The sequence below is a fragment of the Balaenoptera ricei genome, chromosome 6 (genome assembly GCF_028023285.1).
Source record: "Balaenoptera ricei isolate mBalRic1 chromosome 6, mBalRic1.hap2, whole genome shotgun sequence".
Taxonomy (NCBI): Eukaryota; Metazoa; Chordata; class Mammalia; order Artiodactyla; family Balaenopteridae; genus Balaenoptera; species Balaenoptera ricei.
In genome coordinates, this window is record NC_082644.1 from 92,020,322 (window position 1) to 92,047,759 (window position 27,438).

Consider the following 27,438-nt stretch of genomic DNA (forward strand, 5'->3'; position numbering starts at 1 on the left):
ATTAAGAATGTCAGGGACATGAGGGACTACAACAAAAGATCTAATATTCATGTCACGGGAGTCCCAGAAAGAGACGAGAGAGTGGGTTAAAAAGTTTTCCAGGAATAATGGCTGAACACTTTCCCAAATTTGGGAAAAAAACATAAACCCATAGATTCAAGTAGTAAGAAATCTCTAAGCAGCATAAACCTAAAGGAATCCACACCAAGGCACATTAATAGTCAAAAGACAAAATATACATCTGATAAGGGACTTGTATCCAGAATAATACAAAGAACACTTATATCTTGAAAATATCCAAATCTTTTGGTTTTTTTGATTTGATTATTTCACAAAAGAAGATAGAATAATGGGCAATAAGCACCTGAAAGGATGCTCGATATCATTTGTTATTTACAAAATGAAAACTACAATGAGATATTATCTCACACTCACTCAAATGACTATAATAAGAAAGATAGGCAATAAAAATGTTAGGATGTGGAGAAAGGAGAACATTTATTGTTGCTGACGGCAGTGTAAAATGACACAACCACTTTGGAGAACACTTCTGCAGTTTCCTTTAAAAAATAAAACAATTTAGCGTGTGGCCCAGTAATTCCACTCTTAGGTATACATCCACAATAAATGAAAGTATACAGACGTTCTTAGCATCATTATCCATAATACTGGATACAACCTAATATTGGATACAGCAAAAATTAGAAACTACCTACATTTCCACCAATTGGTAAAGGTTCTATAGCCATATGATGAAATACATTCAGTAATAAAAAGGAAAAATTACTGATATGTGCACTATGACATGAATAAACTTCAAAAACATTATGCTAAGAATCCAGGTCAAGAGACCACATATGGAATGATTATATTTATTTGAAATATCCAGAAAAAGCAAATCTGTAGAGACAGAGAGAATAGTGACTAGCTGGGCTGGAGAGGTGGTGAGGGAGGTGATGGTGGGGATGACAATTATTTTGGGGGGAGAAGGAAAGAGTGCTAAAATTGTTTTATGATCATTGTACAACTTGGTAAATTTATTAAAAGATCATTGAATTGTACACTTGAAATGGGTGAAGTATATGTGAAATATACCTTACTATAGTTACTGATTATGTATAGTATACATACATAGACACATATATGTGTGTATATATACATATTATATATGTAGTCTCCATACACATATAAAAAGCTAGTTTGTATTTTGAACCAGAAGAGTGAATAGAAAGGAGAACTTTATATGATATCCAAAGCCTGTCTTGTATTCTCCATTTCATTGCTATTTTTTATTAACTGTATGGAGAAGCCATCTAAAATACTAGGTATGTCTGATGCCTTTGTTTTTTCTGGTGCCTGTACCTACTTCAAGGTGATTAAAAATTTAATTTTCTTTTCAGATGTATGGTTCTGTGTTTAGTTGATGCTAACAGTAGGACTCATCTAAATCATAAATACTGATAAGTGAATTCTAAAATACTTGGATTAAGTAAGGATAAAATGAAACCAATACATGGTTGCCAAATCAACTCAATGTGTGTTCTATGTATGGGTTCCTTTCTAATTGTAAAAAAAATATTATTTATTCCTAAATCATGAAATAGATGGTGAAATAACAGATATATTATGGGTATTTTATAACAGGTAATATCCAATTTTAATTGAAAAAATTAAGTTGCCTAAAAATTAAATAATTTAAACACTATGATTGGTATGGACTTAATACTACACATAATGTTACATTTGATCAGAGAAAGTTTTAGTCGACACGTGAGAAGCTGGCATTTCAAAAAGAGAAGGAAATGTATTTTAAAGCTTTATTTTGGAAAAACATAAGGACGGACTTAAAGACAGAATTAAGTTAAGAACATTAATTCATGACCTTTAAGAAAAAATGCGCTTGGCCAGTTGCATAGACTAGCAGTCCCCGTGCCAGTCTTCATATCACAATCCGTAAGAACTATTGGGAAGTCTGACACAGAAACAGAACAAACAAAAAATAATGACTCGAAAGCAGATACCTGAAACATGTCAAGTATTGCTTTGGATAGAGAATAAAAGGTATAGTGGAAAATTCTTTTTACTGGGCTGTGGAAGTTTCAGAAAAGACTAAAATCTCTATTTGTTGTTGTTATTGTTTGAAGAAGAACCAAAACTAACTGATCTTTTAATACAGGAATATTTTCAGTTCAAAGTAGGACAGAAGAGTTCTAACAAATATTTAAAATACTCTGCTATAGCCCAGCTACTCCGTTCTTATAGGAGAATGTTTATGGTGTCAGTGTTTTGTGTTTGGAACACACACACACACACACACACACACACACACACACACACACACAGACACGGCTGAGGGAACCCAGTGAGAGGGATCAGTGATGTATTAATCCAGAGTAGTTAATAGCCCTGCAGTCAAGGGAGCAAGGGCAAAGGGTGGTCAAGGAAGGAAGTCAGGGATTAGTGCCTCAGTGCTAAATGTCAGCTCCAAAGGGAGAGGCAAAGGCAGAAATAAACGAGTCCCTAGATTGCAAACTGCAAGGATGAGGCACAGAAAGGGGAGATCCACACAGAACGGACAATAACAAATGTTTTGTCGTGAAAACTGCGTTCATGGCATGAGCACAGTCTACTGGGTTATGGCACTGTGCAGCACCAGGCGATTAGAATTCTGTTCACTATAACTGTGTGCACAGGAGCTCCCTACCTGGTCATTTAGGCTCAGAGACTGTTCATGGCTAGTATACATTCTTTTCTTTTCTCTGGACTGATTATTAGTCTGACTTGACTGTGTTGTAGATTAGTGTTTTGCATTGTTTGAACACACCTTGCTTATCTAGAGGGTAGCTGATATTTTTATGTAGGACTGCTAAACATATGGTTCTTAACACCATGCCATCTATTTTCTATTTCAGCCTGGACAGTTTAAGACAGTGCAGCCTTGCTACATGTTGTAAGAAATGGCTGTAGGAAACAACACTCAACGAAGTTATTCCATCATCCCGTGTTTTATATTTGTTGAGGTAGGTGTATTTATTTGCCTTTACAGACAAATTGGAATAATTGTAGCAGTTTTTATGCTGAGAACTTGGATTATTTTGTAAAATTATTTAATCTTATGATAATGAAATTTTGATAGCACAAATATTGGTAAAGAATTAATAAGATATGCCAAGTGTTTCTTGAATAGGAAGCCATAGAACAAGGTTCATGTACGGGGTACAAAATAATTGTGTTTTATTAGATTTCTTTTATTTTCAGTGGTGACTTGAATGTATTATTAATTATGAATGCAGCATTTTGATTAAATTATTTTTTAAAAAATCAATATCATGTTTTAGGAATTCAATAAAAGAGGTTTACAGATGATGTTAGTTGATGGCCTTTTGCCTTGGAGCCCATATAAAGAAAAAGAAATCTTAGAGTTGACTCTCTCCACTGGGCATTTTTCTTTAGTGGGTTATTGAGAACTTGTATAGTGTGCAACTTCTTTTGTTCATAAATGATTTTGTTGAGTTGCTCCAACTTTGTACCAGCAAACAATTTCTCCAGCCTCTTTTTGGTTAAACTTCCTGCACCCTTTCCCCACCGTACCTCCCTTTCTATAATGTTTGCTATGGAAGAGACAAAGACATGGAAATTTTAGGAAATTTGGAATAATATGATGAAAAAAAAAAGCTACTCCAGGTTATCTCAAAATAAGATGTTGATTTGCCAGAGATGATATTATATCTTTCTTCTCCAAGAGATAGAGCATCTACTCCAAGAAATAGAGCATCTAACAGATTGGTTTTTATCCTGAAAATTGTGTTTAAAATATGACGATATAAAGAGCTGAAAAGTAAATGTCCTGAGTTTCCTTTCTGGGTAACTACCCATATAGTCTCTCCATCCCAAGGATCATCTGTAGCTTGTTCTTATGTTATGGGGCAGGGGATCTTTTTGGCTGAGTATGGGAGGAATATGCACATTGATCCATTTTATTACCTGTGTGAAAACAGACACTTGAATTAAACCACTACTGATATTAGCAAAAATGTACTTTCAGTACATACGTTATTTAAACACAGCCTATGAATCAATGAAACAAGTTTTTGTTTGTTTGTTTGTTTGTTTTTATCTTCTAGCTCTTGAAATAACTTTAGCTGTTTACATAGTCAGTTGGATAATTTTGAGCATTCTGATTTTGGGGCCAAGTATGATTTATTTTCTGGTGATATTTGTGAACCTGTTTGTATTGAAAAACCAGGTGGAAATATAGGAGATTAGGTTGGGACAGAGGTGTTGATATAAGTTAAGATACTCAGACTCAAGCTATAGCTCTGAAAGGATAAACAAAGAACTCATCTCTCAACATAAACACATATTCTTAATACTCTTATCTTGCTATACAAGGCCAAGAATAACTCCTTTCAGACAATAACTGTACATTATATATATAGTGGGTTCTAGTTACTATTGTTCATATTGAAATTGTAATGTAGAAAAAGGAGTCCTTTCTCCCACTGCTCATGGGGGAAATGGTAGAAGGCTGTAACATTATATTTTTCAATGTTAAAACCCTTTCTCTTTTGTCATAAGAAAAATAAAATTTTAAAGTAAACTAGGGGTAATTTAGAATAAGTCACCTGTCATCATCCTTATCCTCACGGTGGCAATTTTATTTTAAATTTTCTTAAAAATCGAACAGGAAACAAACCTTAAAGTAAGAGATTTAATTTATTGCAGGAGGCTCTATCTCTAAAGATTTTCAGCCCTCTAATGTGTGAATGATGAGCTTGATGAGTAGAGCAAACAACAAAAGACATAAATTAATCTTTGTATGCCTTAACCTGACACAAACATAAATATAAGAAAAATCTTGGAGAGGAAAGATAGCTTATTCTTTTTCTTGCTGTATTGTCATTCTTACTTTGCATAGTTTAAGACATATCACTGACTTATCTGAAACAATCAGGAGAAAGAAAAAGCAGAAGTGAAGTAGAATAAAGTAGAAACTGAGAAGGGAAGAGGTGACTCTCAAAGTGGCTTTCATGATTCTCATGCATTTCATTCATCAAATGCTTATTGTTAAATGTACCCCATGTTCGTTGCTGCACTATTTACAATAGCCAAGATACGGAAACAACCTAAATGTCCGACAATAGATGAATGTATAATGCAATTGTGGTGTATATATACAATGGAATATTATTCAGCCATCAAAAAGAAGTGAAATACTGCCATTTGTGACATGTATGGATCTCAAGGGCATTACACTAAGTGAAACAAGTCAGTCAAAGAAAGACAAATACTGTATGATTGTGAAATTAAATATGTGGAATACATATGTGGAATCTGAAAAGGAAAAAAAAACAAGCTCATAGATACAGAGAACAGATTTGTGGTTGCCAGAGGTGGGGGTACAGTGAGGAGGACAGAAATGGGTAAAGGGGGTCAAAAGGTTAAAAAAATTTTTTTAAGTCTCTTCTGAGATTGCACAACAAAACTTTGAGTAAGATCCAATGGGAACAAAACAAAAGAAACAAAAGAAAATACTTATTATTTACCTACATTATTTTAGGCATTATAACTGGAATATCAGAAAACTTGATCAAAAATAACTTGGTTAAAATGTCAATATGATCAATAAATATCTTTTCACGTTGCTTTTTAATTATGAAAAGATTCAAACAGAGAAAATAATATAACAGACATCACTGCACCTACCATCAAGACCAAATCTTAAAATTATGCCATATGTGCTTCAAATATTTTTTCAAGAAATATAAAATATTACAGCTATGGCTGAAGTCCTATTGTCCTAGACCCAGAAGTAACTACAGTTGACCCTTGAACAATGTGGATTTGAATTGCACGATTCCACTTATATGCAGTTGTTTTTCAATAGTAAACCCTACAGTGCTACACAGTCCATGGTTGGTTGAATCCGTGGATGTGGAGGAACCACGGATATAGAGTCCTGACTATAAGTTACATGTGGATTAACCCCCGCATTGTTCAAGGGTCAGTTGTATGTATGTGAAGTTAGAGGCTCCATTCCCCTGCATGATTCTTACGCATATTTTCATATTTTCCCTACATGTCGATATATTCATAAATTATATTTTAGGGAGATTTTACATAAATGATACCATAATGAACTTTCTTTTTGCAACTTACCTTTTCATTCAACATTATGTTTCTGAGATTTGTCCAGATTGGCAATTCATTCTTTTTAATTGTTGCATTTTATCCCATTGTGTGACTATACCTACTGAAGGATGGTTTTGTTGATTCTTTTTTGTTTATTTTTTTTAAAGTTTTATACTCTTACAGCTTTTTTTTTTGCAGAAAATATTCTTATTTCTGTCTCTATGCACATGTGTGCAAGGGCTTTCCTTGGATTGCCTAGTGGTGGAATTGTGGGGAGATGATTACATTTTCCAGGTGTTTGTTGCTTCATTATAGAAACAATATTTTAAATCAGTTTTCTTGAAAAAACTTTGTTAAACTTGACTATTGGTTTTACTAGTATCTGTATATTTCTTAGATTTTTTTTCAGTTATATAATCTGCAAGTAGTAGCAGATCTGGTTTTTTCTTTTCTGATTGTTACGATTAATTTGTTTTTCTTGTCTTATTGTTTTGGCTAAGGTTCCCCAGGGTAATATTGGATAAAGGCAATGGTAGAGGACATCCTTACCTTGTTGCTGACTTTAAAGGAAATACTTCATGTTTCAATATTAAATTATAAATAAGCATGGACTTTTTTTTCTGTTCTGCCTTCTAAATTAGATTCCTTGTTTGAATCCCCCTTTATGTTACAAATTATAGATTTTATTTCTATTCTTTTAAAGCTTAGTCCTAAATTTTAAATATATAAACAACAAAAATTGAGGTTAATCAATAGCTCTATGCTTCTTTTATTGCTATTTTTAGGTCACTTCAAGACCTTGAGCGTCATTCATGATTTTTATATCTTCCTTAAATTTTTCATTAATTTTTCAGTCACAGCTTCAGTGACTTTACCCGCATATTCATCAGTTTGGAGGTTTTTTGCTTACCATTCCTCCTTTTATTCTTCTCCTTCAGGATTTAATTTCCTCATGAAGTTTATCCTTTAATAGTTGTTTCAGCAAGGATCTAGTGAATTGTAAAACTTCTTAATATTTATCTGAAGTCATCTTTACATTACAATTAATCTGGAATGGTTATCTATCTTGGCATTGAATTCTAGATTGACTAGTTTATTTTCTACTCTCAGAACTTTCATAATGTTAATCCATTTCACTCTCCTTCCATCCCATGTCTTTATTGTTGCTATAAAAACTCTTTTCTCTTATTACTGTTCTTAATAGGTAATCCACTTTTTCTCTCCAGTTGCTTTTACATTTTTCTTTGGTGTCCTGAAATTCAGTATAACATATCTAAGTGTGTATTTATACTGGCTAGGACTTGTTTTACATCTTGAATATGAAGCCATGTTTATACCAATTCTATAAAACTCTCAGACATCACATCTTCAAATATTCTCTTCCTCCATTCTCTGTTCTCTTTTTCTACTTGATGTATGTTGGATCTTCTTATTCTTTCTATAGTCCATGTCTCTTAACCCATCTTTTTTTAATATCTAGAAGTTCTATGTGCATTTAAAAAAAATCTGTTTTTATAGTACTTCTATGCTTATGGTTTTTATTTTTTATTCTTTCAGAGTATTCTCTTTTCTGAAATTACTGATATTGTAATCCTCCTGTATGTTGTGTCTGTTGTCTCTAGCTCATGGTGAATTGTTTATTTATACTTTTAATTATTTTTAGCTCATTTTTGGCAGAGCTTGCTTCTTCTGTAGAATTCATGTGGGCCTTAGGTTTTAAGAGTATCTCTTTGGAAAGTTTTTACATGCATGTTTCTCTTGGGTTTACGCTACTATATTCGTAAGTCGAATTTGCACAATCCCAAAGTATAATTAATCAAAGTTCATCTTCCTTGTAGTCTTCCTGTGCCAGCAGGTGGATTTACATAGAACACTTCTTCTCTGAAGTGAAAAGCAAGCTTTCAGGAATTCTGGTTTTTACATAAGAGTCTCAGTTCCAACTCAAGTCCTCAGGATGTCCTATCCTCATGGACATTAAAACCCAAACCTTGTTACTAAGATTGACATGTACTCCTTTCTCTAGTCCCATTTAGGTTCACTTATCATCAGTTTACTCAGTTACCACTCATTTTCAGTACGCTTTTTGATTGAGCTCACCTGTGAATTAAAAAGAAAGAAAAAGGCTAACCATTGCTTGTAGATGTTTGCATTAGAATGTTTTCATGCCATCTTTGTTCCATGAATGCATTCATTCATTCAACACTCACTTTTTTAGAACTTAGTTTTCTCTCCCAAGTCATTAAGTATTTTGCCCTTTTTGCATACTTTACATACTAACTAGGTTTCTGTAACTTGGATCTCACCAAGTTTTTTGCAGGTCCATGGTTGTTAGGCCATGTTTAACATGTGTGGGGGATGGAGGGTGGGGATGAGAGACACAAAGTACCCACAGTTGGAGCACTGATGTGTATTTTCTTGGTGATTTCAACTATATGAGCACAAAATTTTGACTGGGGGGCAGGGGGCGGTGTTTTATTTGTGGTAATTGGTGAGGAGAATAGCTGCCAACCAGTCTCTAAAATTCAAATGTGCTGACAAAGCAGAAGCCTGTTGACAAAGCAGGAGCCTGCTTTCTGGGTGAAATTTTCACCCAGAAGGCTGAAACAGTGCTAGAGAGGCTATCTGACAAAGCAGCATGCAGCAGGAAAGGTCTCATGATGGTAACAAGTCAGGAGAGCATTGCTCTAGGTAATCCTTGAATGTCACAAATGAAAATAAGGGGTTAAGATGTCATTGGAGAGAGAGCAAAGTTTGTAGATTAAGAGAGTACATATAGAAGGTAATGGGCTGAAAGGAGGGGATTAACAGTGGGAGGACAGCAGAACAGATTGAGAAGTACGATATGCAATGGGTAATGCTGGTGCTTCCTGAAACCAAGCCCTCGAAAGTTAGATATTCAGAAAAATGTCTCGTATACATCTCCCAGTGTCAGCTAATCCTTAAAATGTACCTTTCCATGCTGGCTAAAGCCTCTTAAATGGAAAGCCCTTGACAAGAGAATAATGACTTTAAGGGCCAGAATATAAACTTTTCTATCACTAATGAGAGGGAACTCCAGAATCACTAAAATTCTGGCCAGCTTTCATCTCTTCACTGATCTGGTTCTACTAGAGCAAGTAAAAAAAGAGCAAATGCTGAACTAGACAAAAGCTAGAAAAGTCAGAGGGTGTAGGAAAAGTGGTAGAAAGTTACCAACCTATAAATGAACATGAGGAGGACATCAACTTCCTCTTCCTCATTTTTACTCCTTGAAATCAATAATATTAATTTTTGGTGAGGATAAATGTACAACAAAGTACCTTCAAAAAAGTGATCAAAATAATCAAATATTCTTTGTGGTTTTCATCCTTAGTCCATTTTTCTCTTTCTCTCCCTCTGCCTTCCCTACCTCTGTCTCTCCCTTTTAATATATTTCTGATCCCTTCTCCCTCTCTCCATGCTTTCCTTCTCTCTCTCCTTTTCTCTGTCATTTCAGCAATACCTCTCATGCTTGAAGATCTACAAACGGAGAATTTCCCTGAGGGAAAACACACTCAAATTGGTCATTGAAGTATAATTCTTTTCCCTAAAAATGAGAATACAAGCTGTTTGAGATCTCACATGTCCCCAGAATCAATACCGGTGTACTTTTGCAAAATACTTAGGGCTGAGATATCCCTTTTGACAAATCTTCCCAGATATCAGTGGATTCCTCTCAAGACAATTTCACTGCATTCTCTGTAAAATCATGAAAAACTCAGTCAAGTCTCTTTCAAATATATTTGTGCTAACAGCAAAACTCTAAATGGAACTTAGCTTTCCTTGGCAGACAGTATTAAGTACCAGGAGTTGTACATAATGAATGCAACTGTTGCTTGATATGTATAGATGTGACAGTTTTATCATTTTGACAGTTGCTTGTGCTTGCAATTGTTATTGCCTTTTTTGACAACTCATTTTTCTCAGCTGTAACCTACAAGGTGATTGTTATAAATCCCAGCCTGAAGGTAAATAATCTCATGACGTTCTGCAAGAACTCGGTGATTCTGAGTGTCTTTCTCCAGGGCCAGAAGTTAAGGAATTCCACCTCATCATTTTTGGACAATGAGTGCCATTTCAGTATCTTTGTTTCATGTGCCTCAAATTTTAAAAGAAGAGTTGCTTGGCCTTGCTTTCTGCTCTTTACTTGCAGCTGCTAAGATTTAGCAGCTCTGATTGCCTTGTTGCTGAGACTTAGATTGCATTTATATTTAAGTCACATTGAGATCTTTTTCTCCTTTAAAAAAAAAAAAAAGAAAAAACTCTGCTGGTTCTTGCAAGGAGAAAGTATCAAAATCTTATCCTCATGCATAGTAGAGTAGAATGAGAAAATAACTTGATGTCAGAAGCACTGGGTTTGAGTCCTGGCTCTGCTGCTAGAAACTTGTGCACCTTCCTTGAACCTCAGTTGCTTCATCTGTGAAGTGGAAGTAAAAACAGCTTCTTCCTGAGCACTTTTGAGAAATGAGGTAATGCGTCTGAAAGTGCTTGTCAAGTAACAAGTGGTTAATAAATGTTAGCATAAAAATAATTTAAAATAACAGATTCTACCCAATATAAAACAGAAAACAAAATCAACAAAGATGAAAAATAAAACTAACCAAACACATACTCACACACACATATACATGGACACCAAACCCCTGACAATTAGAGAGGAACTCTGGCAGTTTAATCCTCAGATATGCAACATTCCTGGCCTTAGGGGGATAATGTTTTTAGAATATATTGAGATGTTATCGGGTAAGGTTTCAAACAAAGTAATGAAAAATCTGTGGTCTTTTAAAACTTGCAATGACAAATGCATGTTATAAAGTGCTTTCCCATGCATTTCCTTATTTAATCATCATTTTGACTACTGTTTGCAGTACTGGGGCAAAAGGACGATGCCAGTATTTAGGTATCTATTTTTCATATTATCAAAATACCAATGTTGAGAACCATCTACACCCAAGTGCCGTTTCCCAGATTCTACCCAAGAATGCTTTCCTTAATTCAGCCACCTACTTTGTGTCGTTTTCTAGACCACCTTATTCCCATGCTGTATACAATGTGGTAGCATGCTTCCTATCAGTTTCCCTAATAATTGACATAGCACCTTAAACCAAGCATTCTTCATAATGTTGAATGAATGCACCAATACTCTGATCCTCATAGAATTTTACATTCTACCTTATGGGTCACGAGCCCAGACAATCATGCCAAAATAATGACAGACTCTGGACTGAACAGTTATATTCTTCAAGAACTATAAAAACATCTTGTCCCTACTGCAGTATATTATTTTGCACAGGCTGCAGGTGAATTCATTCTTTGCTTTGTGATGCATTTTCTTATAAAATTCATCCTTTAAATATAATATGAAGCAGTCTAAGTTGTCACTGATATGTGTGGCTGGCCAAACTCTTTGTATTTCTCTTGATGTAATCTTGGAATTAGGATTCAAGCCTAATTTTTAAACCAATGCAATGTTATGATCATTTATTCTAAAACAATAACAAAAAACCCTCGAATTCAAATCTATCTCACAGCATATAAAAATTATAATTTATAGGAATGTTGAAATAGCAATCTGTAGGGAGAAGCAGCTTGGCACTGTGTCCTAAAATCTTCAAGATTTTATACTCCCCTTTTGACCCCAAAAGCACACTTTTTTTATTGAAGCATAGTTGATTTACAATGTTCTGTTAATTTCTGCTGTACAGCAAAGTGATTCAGTTATACATATATATACATTCCTTTTTATGTTCTTTTCCATTATGCTTTATCACGGGATATTGAATATCGCTCCCTGTGCTATACAGTAGGACCTTGTTGTTTATCCATTCTATATATACTAGTTTGCATCTGCTAATCCCAAACTCTCAATCCTTCCCTCCCCCTTGGCAACCACAAGTCTGTTCTCTACCGTCTATTGCTCACACCTGCTCATGGAGGGTTCCAGAAGCTCTCCAGTCTTCCCTGGTTAAGCCCGGGATTGATACCAATGCTCATGAAGCAGTCTCTGGGCTCTTATTACCCAGAGAATTAGAGAATTTTGTTCATCAGCTCCAGCCATGCATATCCATTTTCTCAAGCAAAGAAGCCACATAAAGGTGCCTCATCCCTACCACTGCTGGCTTTGCTCCCATGGGGGATGCTAATATCTCAGCCACTGGTACTTTGTCTACACAGAGGATAGGAAAAAACCCTACTCCCAACTTGATGTTTCACTTGGTCACCTGAACATCAGGGGGCGCTGCTGTGTCTCTACAGCCTTCTGTTCACAGAACTCAGACCTGACTGAATCCATGTACTCGTGGAAGGACCAAAACCTAAGGCAGACACTTGTCTCCTCTATTCGTGTTTTTCCTTCCCCTTTTCCCATGCAGATTAGTTCATGGAAAATGTTTTGTGGACCATCAGCTGCATTGACTTCTCAGACATGCCAGGTGTGTTCAGGTCATGGCAGTAGATATTGTAGCCTCCAAGCCAGATAACCTCTCCATTCAAATTCTGCAGCACAGCTGTAAAACGTAATGCCATTTTGGAAATATGCATATGTGGCTATATAACTGCCTAGAAAGAAAAGGTATGTGCAAAACTCAGTGTTCATCTCTGAGTGTTGGGATTAGAAGTACATTTTTTGCATAGAACTTGATTACTTTTTCTATCAGAGAAAAAATAACTTCCTTTTAAGATTACACTAAGTTATTGATGTGTATAGTATGAAATATGAAAATACCTTTGTACAAAGATAGAAACAGTCTACTTCTTCTGTAACTTAAACTCATTCACAAAAAAATCTGCAGTCTCATATCATTTCTCAGTGTAGAATTAATTGAAACAATAGTGAGGGTTGCTCTTTCTAACACTGGCTTATTTTTTACAACACATACTATATGTTTGTCACCAACGGAAGCCTTGGGGGCATTACTATAAATATTTATAATCATGCTTCAATTGTCAGTCTTGTTTAGAAAAACATATTTAGGAAAATATATTTGAGTGCTCTGGATTTTCCTCTGGTTATAGGTTGGTATATTAGATTGTTCATTATATAAAATAATGATTGTTCTTATTTTCAGTTTTAGAACTACTGTCTTTTCTACACATATTTGTGGAACTGTCTTTTTCTACTCAACTGGCAGCTCTGGCCAGAGTGCCTACCAGTGGCTGTATCTCCTTGGTGCCTGTTATGTCAGTGGAGTAAAGAATCCTTGTCCCACTCCTACCCCCAGACATTTACCAGCACCAAAAACATCTCTCCTCACAGTTAAGAATAAAGGCTCTTAGTGCTAAATGGGGGCCTAGATCACTTTGCAAATCTCTCTTGTTTCAGATCAGATGATTGAGATTCAGAGAGGTTTAGTGATTTGTCTAAGGTCACACAGCTGGTTATTAACTAAGTTAGCAACCAAACCTGTAACTCTTGACCCTGTCATAATCGATAGCAAATTAAATTATTCATAGCCAAATAATTTCAAAAGCAGAAATATAAAAATCATCTCCTAATATTTTAGCAAGAACAATTATATAATGTATAATATGTTATATCTGAATCTACTTGAATGTGATGTGAGGAGGAGCCTTCAAAAGTGTTAGATCCCAAGGCCTACAAAAATTCTATAACAGCTCTGACTTACCTTCCAAAGGGGTGGGGGAAGCATCCCAGAGAAAGTTCATTTAGAGCGATGCCTGAAGATTAGTGAGTGTTCACTCAAGTGAAGGAGGAGGAGGAGGAGGAGTCTTCCAGGAGGAAGAGACAGCTTGGCATGAGCCAAGAACTAAGAATCTACAGACAATTGAAAAGCTCAAAGAGTTTTAATAAGGCTGGAGCTTAAAGGATAAAACAGGGATTAGTGACAGAGGAGACCGGGAAGGCAGACAGAGGCGACCGGGAAGGCAGACAGAGGCCAGGTCATGAAGTACCTTGCAGGCCATATTAAGCAATGTATTTATCCTAAAGGCTTTGGGAAACCAGGATACTTCTGGATATTTTAAGTTTATACCTTATCTGATAACAGGAAATGTCAGAGAGAAGTGATGGTGAGAACCTGGAGCCAAGGAGAGGAGACATGAGCTCAGATGTGCACTATTTACAATAGATGCCGTCTCTCTCCAGACTGTAGAATATCATTCTTAGAGAGACGAACAAGTGTCATGGCCCCAGGGCCCTCATTGCCCTCTCTCCATAATATCTATCAGACAGATGAGAATAATGTGAAAGGAACAATACTTCATCAAAAAAATTCTGAGCATAGCCAATTGCTTTTAGAAGTACCATGTCACCCTTTATCATAACCCAGGAAACTTTGAAAAAGATGGTTTCAGCAATTGGCCTGGCTTTGATGCTTCCCAAAGCTGCACTGGTTTATATGCAAGCTCCCTGTAACGAAGGCTTGAAGATATTTTTTTCCTAAGAATTCTGACCAACACATGTAGGTACAATGACTTCATTTTCTGTTTCAATGTCAACTCTTCTTATTTTCCCCCTATATTCACTCCTACTCATCACACCATCTTGTTGGAAAAGTATGGTCACTCCACCATAAGGGTATCTGGTAATTTTGCTTCTGACCCATGATCAGTTGGATGCATCTATATTTAAAGTGATTTTCCAGAATTAGACTTCCAAAGTGCTAACCATCCACATACTCTCATTATATTCCCCTTACAAGCAACAGCTTATATTTGAAAAAATGGGACATAGGAAAGTAAGATCCATCTGTGGCCAATTTAGAGATTTTTCTCTCCCAGACACTGGTTAACACACATGGGATGAATTCATGGTCTTTGGCGACACTAGCACAGTATTTTCACACAGTGGCCCACTTGCTTTGGAACAACTGGGTGCTTGTTAAAATTCAGGTTCCTGAACCCAACTACTGATCTTAATCAGAATGGGGGCAGGGGGCTAGAGACATGTATTTTTCTTTGTCTTTCAGGTCATTATGTCCAGTAAAGTTGAAAACTAAGTCGATCAATAAAGCAGTTCATTGTGGACAGACACAGTGCAGCAAATGCGGGCAGCACCCTGCCCATTTTTCCTTGACCCAGGGCACTTGCAAACAGTCCTGAACAGACATACAGGTTTCTCTGTCCTCTGTCTAGGGGCCATTCTCTAGCTGTAGAAACATGCTAGGCCTAACAAGTTGAGGAGGCCATGATGGCTGGGGGGTTACCTTCAGTTCCCCTTGACCAATGAAGAAGGCATGATGGTGGATAAACTGTCTACCTTCCTCACTCCTCAGCAGGACTATTCTGAAGGGAGTTTCATATAGTCTCTGAGAGGTTCCCAGCGAGGTAGAATGCCAGTTGCCCCTAGTGGTAACCTATTCACTAGTGCACCTTCATTGGCTTTCCTCCCTTCCTTGCCTCCCTTCCCCCTCCTTCAGGTGCTTCCTGGATCACTTCACAAATAAACTACTTGCACCCACATCACTGTCTCAAGGTCCACTTTGGTGGGGGGAAGCGGATCCCAAACTAAGGCAGAGAATGTACTGTATGTGGAGTAGAACAACTTTATTCCAGCGAAATTAGGGGATAAGATTTGAAGAATGGAGGGTGAAAAAAAATTTTTAAGAGATTTGATAAAGGAAATTTTATTAAATCCACCTAATTAAAATTGAGTCAATTCAGGCAATTTTATTTTTCACACTGTTTGCTATTATTTTTGTGTGGGTGTGCATCCCCTTATGAAGTTTAATGTGTTCAACATCCTTCCAAAAGTGTCCTAATCACTTGATATTAAATCCTGCAGCTTTTTCTTGAAAATCTTCAGATTTTTCTGGAGATAAATATTAATTCTGTGTATACTACATGTAATTTAGATAACTAAGGAATTAATTTTGTTTTGATAGTAGACAAAAGAATGCTTAGCCAAAAAAAACAAAAAAAAATTTTAAACACTCATTTTCACTGGAACTACATGTTATTTGACCAAACAGTTGAGGGCTCAATTGTTCAAACTTATCTTTGGCGTGTCCTAAGACAAGACACTTTGAAGCTGAAATTTGGTGTGCTTTCTTTCCAGCCCTAAAGCATGGTATTTTGGGAGAAGTTTAAATTTGAGAGTCTGACAAAACAGCTGTCAGACCTTACTAAGCATCTCCAAGTTGCAGTTTTCTCATTTGTTAAAGGGTAATAATACTAATACTAATAATACCTGGTTCATTAGGTTGTTTTAAGGCTGAAATAGTGTTTTTAAGGTGCCTGGCACATGGCAGGTAGATGCTTTTCTACTCATTAGCTCACAAGACAGCCCAGCTAGAACCACACACTGTGAAAAAGCCAGCATTTATCAGCTCAAGAATGCCCTAAGGTTTCTTATCTACTTTTATTCAACTCGCTCTGTTCTGTCATTTTTACTCAGTAACTGTCTTGGGCTGAAGGAGAGTTATTTATAGGATGCTGTGTAGCCGGTGTCTGCGACCTGCAAACATTTGGCTGACTTTGGCATAGTCGCTAGCTCAAGTGAAAACCCAGATGGCTGACTTTCAGCCTAGTGACATACACAAAATTTAACTGTTTGCCTTGCATGGAAATTAGTCTGTTTTGACAGAACTGAAGGAAAAGACAGATAGTTGTGACACTCTTCAAGCACAAGATGCAAAATAGCCAATTGATCTTGTCCAGCCAGTTTAGGGGTTTATGTACCTGCCCTTGCCACTAAAAAACAACCCTCGGTTGTATAAAATCTTTCCTTTTAGGTTGATCATTCAAGCTTGCGTTGTAAGTAATGACAAATCCTCCGACACATATTTCCAAGTGAAATCAGCACCTTGGTTTTTTCTTTGATGTGTGTAACATTACTACTTAGGTTGTTTGATGCCTTCCTGCTGTAGAGAATTTCGCGCTGAGTCCTTAACGGCAAATTCCACTTTTTCTTGTGAGAGTCTTTCATTAGTGAACATATTTTTGTTGTATTATATACATCCCCAGTCTTCTCCCAAAGTACTCTGTGTACTCTGTCTTCTCTTGTCTTACCTTCGTGGTTACATTCCTAGAGGTCTTATCTTTTGAGGGCTAGGGTGGTATATTTTTCCTCTTCAGATCTCTGATACCTATTATAGAAAAGTGATTTGTACAGAGCATATATGCTTGTCTTAGGTTGGATTCCTCCAGAACAGACCCTAAAACAAAGATTTGAGTGCAAGTAGTTTGAAAGTACCTGTTAGAAATGGGAAAGGAATGAAGCTAGGACATGGTGAGAGCAGGTGCCCAGGGTGGAGAACTGGGCTCGGCGCATGCTGGAGACCCCTAGGAGGCTGCCTCGGAGATGCCTCAGAGTTATCTCAACTGAGGGGCGAGGAAGCTGGAGTATTTATCATATGGTAGCTGCATCGTTGTTTGAGGTTTACTCCAAGGGACATTGATTCCTGGGCGCTCTGGCCAGCCCTGCACACATCCAGCACACTCCCACATCTCAGGAAGCCCTCAGGCAGAGGGTCACTTTGTGAGAAAACAGTGAGTGCCAAGGGACTGTGGGCAGGGCACCGGCTGCCTCTGCTGTAATGCTCAGTAAACTCTTATTGTACAGAACTGAATGGAATTTGCCAAGAGCTATAAGAAATGTCAAATGACTCTAAGACCTGAAATCATTGACTTTTACTCACCTCCTTCAGATGCATGTTTTCAACAGTATCAACTTTGTCAGGGCTGAATGATTTGGGGGCAGTGCCATCTCTAAAAGCAGCAGGAGGGCGGTGTTTATTCTAACTCCATCACACCATTAGGATGTCTTCCATACCCAGGCTATGTTACAGATGGAGCAATAAAAGTACTTTTTATGCTTTTTTACATTCTTTTTTTTATATACTTTTTTTTAACATCTTTATTGGAGTGTAATTGCTTTACAATGTTGTGTTAGTTTCTGCTGTATAACAAAGTGAATCAGCTATATGTATACATATATCCCCATATGTCTTCCCTCTTGCGTCTCCCTCCCACCCTCCCTATCCCACCCCTCTAGGTGGTCACAAAGCACCGAGCTGATCTCCCTGTGCTATGCGGCTGCTTCCCACTAGCTAGCTATTTTACGTTTGGTAGTGTATGTATGTCAACGCTACTCTCTCACTTCGTCTCAGCTTACCCTTCCGCCTCCCCGTGTCCTCAAGTCCATTCTCTACATCTGCATCTGTATTCCTGTCCTGCCCCTAGGTTCTTCAGAACCTTTTTTTTTTTTTTAGATTCCATATATATGTGTTAGCATACGGTATTTGCTTTTCTCTTTCTGACTTACTTCACTCTGTATGACAGACTCTAGGGCCATCCACCTCACTACAAATAACTCAATTTTGTTTCTTTTTATGGCTGAGTAATATTCCATTGTATATATGTGCCACATCTTCTTTATCCATTCATCTGTTGATGGACACTTAGGTTGCTTCCATGTCCTGGCTATTGTAAATAGAGCTGCAATGAACATTGTGGTACATAACTCTCTCTGAATTATGGTTTCCTCAGGGTATATGCCCAGTAGTGGGATTGCTGGGTCATATGGTAGTTCTATTTTTAGTTTTTTAAGGAACCTCCATACTGTTCTCCATGGTGGCTGTATCAACTGACATTCCCACCAACAGTGCAAGAGGGTTCCCTTTTCTCCACACCCTCTCCAGCATTTATTGTTTGTAGGTTTTTTGATAATGGCCATTCTGACTGGTACAGTATGGGATCTCAGTAGAGACCCTAGGGAAGAAAGGCTCTATGGTCCTTTGGAAACAGTACTGGGCCAGGAGTTGGGGAGTTTAGGCTTTTATATTCTTTCTTGCATGACCTTATAGGCATGTGGCCTTGCAGAAATCACATTGAACCTTCTAGCCTCATTTGCTGACCTGTGAAATGGATAGATTGAACACTAAGGTTTCTTCCAGCTTCACGTATGATTGTCCTATGAAATAAGGCAATGGGACTTGTATATGTTATGTGGATCAAGTAGAGATTGGGAGACAAAAATACAGACTTACACATATGTGCAAATTACACATATTTGTTTCTGTAACATGTGTGTCTTTATTCTGTAGTTATTTTTATCCCAAAAATGAGAGAACAAATTGTTATGGCATTCAGAATATATCCTATTCTAATAATTCTTTCCTCTGAAGCAAATGGTTTCTTCTCCCAATTACAAATGAGAATATATTTTCCACGTAGAATCACAACAGGAAAGGGAATTTGAGAATGAGAATTCTATCTTTGTTTTCTTGTGACTGACATGATTAAGTGGTCTACAGAGATGAATGTTGGTTGAAAATTGGTGTTAAAATAACCTAAGGTTGCTTCCCCAGGTAATGTAAGTTTCTCTTAATTTCCCATCTGTCTTCATAAACTCAGCAGGATTATACCAGTATAGAAGGATTCCCTATTTCTAAATGTTAAGAAAAAAACAAACCCAACCTTGCAGTTTTTGTTTTTGTTTTGCTAATTTAGCCTAAGTGTTGGTTTTGTACCCTAATAAATGTAAGGTTTTATCCTATTTGTTCCCAAGAGATACAGAGCGGTGTGTGAAGGGGTAGGAGCAAGCAGTTCAAACCCACTGGTAGAGCTCACGTACCCCAACCCCTATCTCTTCGATGACTTCATATCATACTATGAATAGGGAAATCCAGTATTTTGAGATAAAGATAGACATTATGTTGTGATGGAGATGTCGAAGAGACGGAAGTTCAAGTTCTATACTAGCACCACAGCTAATCACCCCTGACTCTGACCTTCCCATTTGGTTCCTTTAAGGGAGTGTGCCTGGGCTTGGCTGGTAATCAGCTGAGGATGCAGAATGTGATTCACTCCGGTTTTGAGGTCCAGCCACGTTTATGGACATTCTGCAGCTGCCGCCCTCATGTATTGGGAAAGCAAAGCCCCAGCCAGGCCCTTCTGTTAGTGCTTTGCCACTGTGCCTGCCTGTTCATCTCCCTGGAGACCAACCCCACTCCAGACTGGGTCTTCAGAGCCCTGGAAGTACAGAATGGGTTTCTGAGATTCTCTAGCTTCTCTAGTAAGGCTGAGATTTTCTTACTGGGCTAATCAGTATGTCGGAGTTCCCAACAGACCTTTGAGTCAAATTCAACTTTGGAACTGTTTAACAGCTGGGGACAGTGTAGGAGCCCGTGCTCACCCCAGTTCAGTCTAGTCTAGCACAAACCTTAGAGTGGGTAATGGTTATGTTTAAATGCCCATCGAAAGAAAAATGGAGTCATTAATGCTTGCAAAATCCTTCTGTATCTACAAAGAGGCTTCATAAGTTCAATGCAAGTTTTTGTTTCTTTTTGGAAATTATCTTTCTCTACCCTCAAGGTCTTAGTGCAGTGGTTCTAAAACTTCAAAATGTATGAGAATCAATAGAAGGGTTAGAAATGTAGATTCCTGACTCCTCAGAGATTAGATTCAGATAAGATGGTTGATTAGGAATCTACATTTTAAACAATTACTCCATATAATGCTAAATGCAATTGGCAGGTGGATCTTATTTTAAGAAAAACTCTTTTAGAGACACTCATATGATAAGTGTTTTTGAAAACTCTCTTTTCCAAGAAGAGGTCTTGTCATTGCCAGAAATTGGGTGTTTCTAAACAGAAGTGAATCATGGATAAGTAGTGCTTTGTCATCTATAGGAAAATAGCCAATAGGTATGAATGCACACCCGAAAGTCATTGTTGTTATTGGGGGCATATATGCATTTAAGCATTTTGTTTTATATTTTCACCTATTTTTTTTTAATATTTTTTAAATTAGCTTTTTTACTTTTTTTTTTTCACACACACACACTGTATTTTTATTTTTACAAGAGATAAATAGACTGACACCAAGCATTGTACATGGATGACCACAACAAAAGCAACAGTGATTGCAATTACCAAACATGAAACACACTCATACTATGTCATAATATTGACATTCAGTCCAGTAATCCTCCACTGTAACAGCTCCTTTACTTTGCAGTGAAAATTGATTTGTATATTCTTTGCCTCTGAGTCCTTGTGGGATTTTTTTTTTTTTAATTCAGACAGAAAGTCACAAAAATTATACTCATCCTCATCAGTTCACTCAATCCCATGTAATTAATTTTTTTTTCATCTTGATCTTTTGTTAGCACTTTTATGAGTTCATCAGTTTTTCATTAGAGTTCTGAAAATGCTTACTCACTCAGTTCAGCAGTACAGTCAGTTACCAGAAACCTGTACTTGTCAGAGTCTTTTCCATGAATTTCTTGAAGATGAAACCCTTTTATAGGAACATATTTGCAAAAGCATCAGAGTACACCCAGAACTGTCTGTAAATGACAAAAGACTTAAAAATGACCACAGTTAAAGATTTGATGAAAGTTCATAATAATGAAGTTGACAAGAAAATTAGTTATTTCTGAGATATACATTTTAAAGTAATAACTAGGATTATTACTTATAACATTATACCAGAACATATAAGATTTTGAAAAATTTCATGTAATATCTGAAACATTTATATTAACATATTTCCATACAAATAACCCAATGAAAGTTTAGTATTAGTTGTTTTGTTTGTTTGTGTGTTTATACTGCAGGTTCTTATTAGGCATCAATTTTATACACATCAGTGTATACAGGTCAATCCCAATCGCCCAATTCAGCACACCACCATCTCCACCCCACAGTTTTCCCCCCTTGGTGTCCATATGTCTGTTCTCTACATCTGTGTCTCAACTTCTGCCCTGCAAACCAGCTCATCTGTACCATTTTTCTAGGTTCCACATACATGCGTTAATATATGATATTTGTTTTTTTCTTTCTGACTTACTTCACTCTGTATGACAGTCTCTAGATCCATCCACGTCTCAACAAATGACTCAATTTCGTTCCTTTTTATGGCTGAGTAATATTCCATTGTATATATGTACCACATCTTCTTTGTCCATTCGTCTGTCAATGGGCATTTAGGTTGCTTCCATGACCTGGCTATTGTAAATAGTGCTGCAATGAACAATCGGGTGCATGTGTCTTTTTGAATTACGGTTTTCTCTGGGTATGTGCCCAGTAGTGGGATTGCTGGGTCATATGGTAATTCTAGTCTTAGTTTTTTAAGGAACCTCCATATTGTTCTGCATAGTGGCTGTATCAATTTACATTCCCACCAACAGTGCAAGAGGGTTCCCTTTTCTCCACACCCTCTCCAGCATTTGTTGTTTGTAGATTTTCTGATGATGCCCATTCTAACTGGTGTGAGGTGATACCTCATTGTAGTTTTGATTTGCATTTCTCTAATAATTAGTGATGTTGAGCATCTTTTCATGTGCTTCATGGCCGTCTGTATGTCTTCTTTGGAGAAATGTCTATTTAGGTCTTCTGCCCATCTTTGGATTGGGGTGTTTGTTTCTTTAATATTGAGCTGAATGAGCTGTTTATATATTTTGGAGATTAATCCTTTGTCCGTTGATTTGTTTGCAAATATTTTCTCCCATTCTGAGGGTTGTCTTTTCGTCTTGTTTATGGTTTCCTTTGCTGTGCAAAAGCTTTTAAGTTTCATTAGGTCCCATTTGTTTATTTTTGTTTTTATTTCCATTACTCTAGGAGGTGGATCAAAAAAGATCTTGCTGTGATTTATGTCAAAGAGTGTTCTTCCAATGTTTTCCTCTAAGAGTTTTATAGTGTCCAGTCTTACATTTAGGTCTCGAATCCATTTTGAGTTTATTTTTGTGTATGGTGTTAGGGAGTATTCTAATTTCATTCTTTTACATGTAGCTGTCCAGTTTTCCCAGCACCACTTATTGAAGAGACTATCTTTTCTCCATTGTATATCTTTGCCTCCTTTGTCATAGATTAGTTGACCATAGGTGCGTGGGTTTATCTCTGGGCTTTCTATCTTGTTCCATTGATCTATATTTCTGTTTTTGTGCCAGTACCATATTGTCTTGATTACTGTAGCTTTGCAGTATAGTCTGAAGTCAGGGAGTCTGATTCCTCCAGCTCCATTTTTTTGCCTCAAGACTGCTTTGCCTATTCGGGGTCTTTTGTGTCTCCATACAAATTTTAAGATGATTTGTTCTAGCTCCGTAAAAAATGCCATTGGTAATTTGATAGGGATTGCATTGAATCTGTAGATTGCTTTGGGTAGTATACTCATTTTCACAAAGTTGATTCTTCCAATCCAAGAACATGGTATATCTCTCGATCTGTTGGTATCATCTTTAATTTCTTTCATCAGTGTCTTATAGTTTTCTGCATACAGGTCTTTTGTCTCCCTAGGTAGGTTTATTCCTAGGTATTTTATTCTTTTTGTTGCAATGGTAAATGGGAGTGTTTCCGTAATTTCTCTTTCAGATTTTTCATCATTAGTGTATAGGAATGCAAGAGATTTCTGTGCATTAATTTTGTATCCTGCAACTTTACCATATCATTAATTAGCTCTAGTGGTTTTCTGGTGGCAGTTTTAGGATTCTCTGTGTATGGTATCATGTCATCCGCAAACAGTGACAGTTTTACTTCTTCTTTTCCAATTTGTATTCCTTTTATTTCTTTTTCTTCTCTGATTGCCGTGGCTAGGACTTCCAGAACTATGTTGAATAATAGTGGTGAGAGTGGACATCCTTGTCTCGTTCCTGATCTTAGAGGAAATGCTTTCAGTTTTTCACCATTGAGAATGATGTTTGCTGTGGGTTTGTCATATATGGCCTTTATTATGTTGAGGTAGGTTCCCTCTATGCCCACTTTCTGGAGAGTTTTTATCATAAATGGGTGTTGAGTTTTGTCAAAAGCTTTTTCTGCATCTATTGAGATGATCATATGGTTTTTCTTCTTCAATTTGTTAATATGGTGTATCACATTGATTGATTTGCGTATATTGAAGAATCCTTGCATCCCTGGGATAAATCCCACTTGATCGTGGTGTATGATCCTTTTAATGTGTTCTTGGATTCTGTTTGCTAGTATTTTGTTGAGGATTTTTGCATCTATATTCATCAGTGATATTGGTCTGTAATTTTCTTTTTTTGTAGTGTCTTTGTCTGGTTTTGGTATCAGGGTGATGGTGGCCTCATAGAATGAGTTTGGGAGTGTTCCTTCCTCTGCAATTTTTTGGAAGAGTTTGAGAAGGATAGGTGTTAGCTCTTCTCTAAATGTTTGATAGAATTCACCTGTGAAGCCATCTGGTCCTGGACTTTTGTTTGTTGGAAGATTTTTAATCACATTTTCAATTTCATTACTTGTGATTGGTCTGTTCATATTTTCTGTTTCTTCCTGGTTCAGTCTTGGAAGGTTATACCTTTCTAAGAATTTGTCCATTTCTTCCAGGTTGTCCATTTTATTGGCATAAAGTTGCTTGTAGTAGTCTCTTAGGATGCTTTGTATTCTGCGGTGTCTGTTGTAACTTCTCCTTTTTCATTTCTGATTTTATTGATTTGAGTCCTCTCCCTCTTTTTCTTGATGAGTCCGGCTAATGGCTTATCAATTTTGTTTATCTTCTCAAAGAACCAGCTTTTAGTTTTATTGATCTTTGCTATTTTTTTCTTTGTTTCTATTTCATTTATTTCTGCTCTGATCTTTATGATTTCTTTCCTTCTGCTAACTTTGGGTTTTGTTTGTTCTTCTTTCTCTAGTTCCTTTAGGTGTAAGATTAGATTGTTTACTTGAGATTTTTCTTGTTTCTTTAGGTAGGCTTGTATAGCTATAAACTTCCCTCTTAGAAGTGCTTTTGTTGCATCCCACAGGTTTTGGGTCGTCGTGTTTTCATTGTCATTTGTCTCTAGGTATTTTTTGATTTCCTCTTTGAGTTCTTCAGTGATCTCTTGCTTATTTAGTAACGTATTGTTTAGCCTCCATGTGTTTGTCTTTTTTACTTTTTTTTCCCTGTAATTCATTTCTAATCTCATAGCGTTGTGGTCAGAAAAGATGCTTGATATGATTTCAATTTTCTTAAATTTACTGAGGCTTGATTTGTGACCGAAGATGTGATCTATCCTGGAGAATGTTCCGTGCGCACTTGAGAAGAACGTGTAATCTGCTGTTTTTGGATGGAATGTCCTAGAAATATCAATTAAATCTATCTGGTCTTTTGTGTCATTTAAAGCTTCTGTTTCCTTATTTATTTTCATTTTGGATGATCTGTCCATTGGTGTAAGTGAGGTGTTAAACTCCCCCACTATGATTGTGTTACTATCGATTTCCTCTTTTATAGCTGTTAGCAGTTGCCTTATGTATTGAGGTGCTCCTATGTTGGGTGCGTATATATTTATAATTGTTATATCTTCTTCTTGGATTGATCCCTTGATCATTATGTAGTGCCCTTACTTGTCTCTTGTAACATTCTTTATTTTAAAGTCCATTTTGTCTGATATGAGTATAGCTACTCCAGCTTTCTTTTGATTTCCATTTGCATGGAATATCTTTTTCCATCCCCTCACTTTCAGTCTGTATGTGTCCCTAGGTCTGAAGTGGGTCTCTTGTAGACAGCATATATATGGGTCTTGTTTTTGTATCCATTCAGCAAGCCTGTGTCTTTTGGTTGGAGCATTTAATCCATTCACGTTTAAGGTAATTATCGATATGTATGTTCCTATGACCATTTTCTTAATTGTTTTGGGTTTGTTTTTGTAGGTCCTTTTCTTCTCTTGTGTTTCCCACTTAGAGAAGTTCCTTTAGCATTTGTTGTAGAGCTGGTTTGGTGGTGCTGAATTTTCTTAGCTTTTGCTTGTCTGCAAAGCTTTTGATTTCTCCATCAAATCTAAATGAGATCCTTGCCGGGTAGAGTAATCTTGGTTGTAGGTTCTTCCCTTTCATCACTTTAAGTATATCATGCCACTCCCTTCTGGCTTGTAGAGTTTCTGCTGAGAAATCAGCTGTTAACCTTGTGGGAGTTCCCTTGTATGTTATTTGTCGTTTTTCCCTTGTTGCTTTCAATAATTTTTCTTTGTCTTTAATTTTTGTCAATTTGATTACTATGTGTCTCGGCGTGTTTCTCCTTGGGTTTATCCTGTATGGGACTGTCTGTGCTTCCTGGACTTGGGTGGCTATTTCCTTTCCCATGTTAGGGAAGTTTTCGACTATAATCTCTTCAAATATTTTCTCAGGTCCTTTCTCTCTCTCTTCTCCTTCTGGGACCCCTATAATGCGAATGTTGTTGCATTTAATGTTGTCCCAGAGGTCTCTTAGGCTGTCTTCATTTCTTTTCATTCTTTTTTCTTTAGTCTGTTCCGCAGCAGTGAATTCCACCATTCTGTCTTCCAGGTCACTTATCCGTTCTTCTGCCTCAGTTATTCTGCTATTGATTCCTTCTAGTGTATTTTTCATTTCAGTTATTGTATTGTTCATCTCTGTTTGTTTGTTCTTTAATTCTAGGTCTTTGTTAAACATTTCTTGCATCTTCTCGATCTTTGCCTCCATCCTTTTTCTGAGGTCCTGGATCATCTTCACTCTCATTATTCTGAATTCTTTTTCTGGAAGGTTGCCTATCTCCACTTCATTTAGTTGTTTTTCTGGGGTTTTTTCTTGTTCCTTCATCTGGTATATAGCCCTCTGCCTTTTCATCTTGTCTATCTTTCTGTAACTGTGGTTTTTGGTCAATAGGCTGCAGGATTGTAGTTTTTCTTGCTTCTGCTGTCTGCCCTCTGGTGGTTGAGGCTATCTAAGAGGCTTGACGGGAGGCTCTGGTGGTGGGTAGAGCTGACTGTTGCTGTGGCGTCAGAGCTCCGTAAAACTTTAATCCACTTGACTGTTGATGGGTGGGGCTGGGTTCCCTCCCTGTTGGTTGTTTTGCCTGAGGCAACCCAACACTGGAGCCTACCTGGGCTCTTTGGTGGGGTTAATGGCAGACTCTAGGAGGGCTCACGCCAAGGAGCACTTCCCAGAACCTCTGATGCCAGTGTCCTTGTCCTCACGGTGAAACAGAGCCACCCCCTGCCTCTGCAGGAGACCCCCCAACACCAGCAGGTAGGTCTGGGTCAGTCTCCCCCAGGGTCACTGCTCCTTCCCCTGGGTCCTGATGCACACACTACTTTGTGTGTGCCCTCCAAGAGTGGGGTCTCTGTTTCCCCCAGTCCTTTCAAAGTCCTGCAATCAATTCCCACTAGGCCTCAAAGTCTGATTCTCTAGGAATTCCTCCTCCCGTTGCCGGACCCCCAGGTTGGGAAGCCTGACGTGAGGCTCAGAACCTTCACTCCAGTGGGTGGACTTCTGTGGTATAAGTGTTCGCCAGTCTGTGAGTCACCCACCCATCAGTTATGGGATTTGATTTTACTCTGATTGCGCCCCTCTTACTGTCTCACTGTGGCTTCTCCTCTGTCCTTGGACGTGGGGTATCATCCTTGGTGAAGTCCAGTGTCTTCCTGTCGATGATTGTCCA

General features: G+C 37.3%; 1 protein-coding gene across 4 annotated transcripts in view; it reads left to right on the forward strand.

Annotated features, from left to right (window-relative positions):
• PLPPR1 (phospholipid phosphatase related 1) overlaps positions 1 to 27,438 on the forward strand; it is a 282,374-nt gene that overhangs the window by 138,724 nt on the left and 116,212 nt on the right. For 3 of the 4 annotated variants that reach the window (XM_059925194.1, XM_059925197.1, XM_059925196.1), the window contains exon 2: positions 2,913 to 3,020. In XM_059925194.1, coding sequence (XP_059781177.1) covers positions 2,958 to 3,020 — 63 coding nt within the window. In that variant the 5' untranslated portion in view covers positions 2,913 to 2,957. Of the gene's footprint in view, positions 1 to 2,421; positions 2,735 to 2,912; positions 3,021 to 27,438 lie in introns of those variants that run through there. The other variant, XM_059925195.1, reaches the window with a different exon arrangement.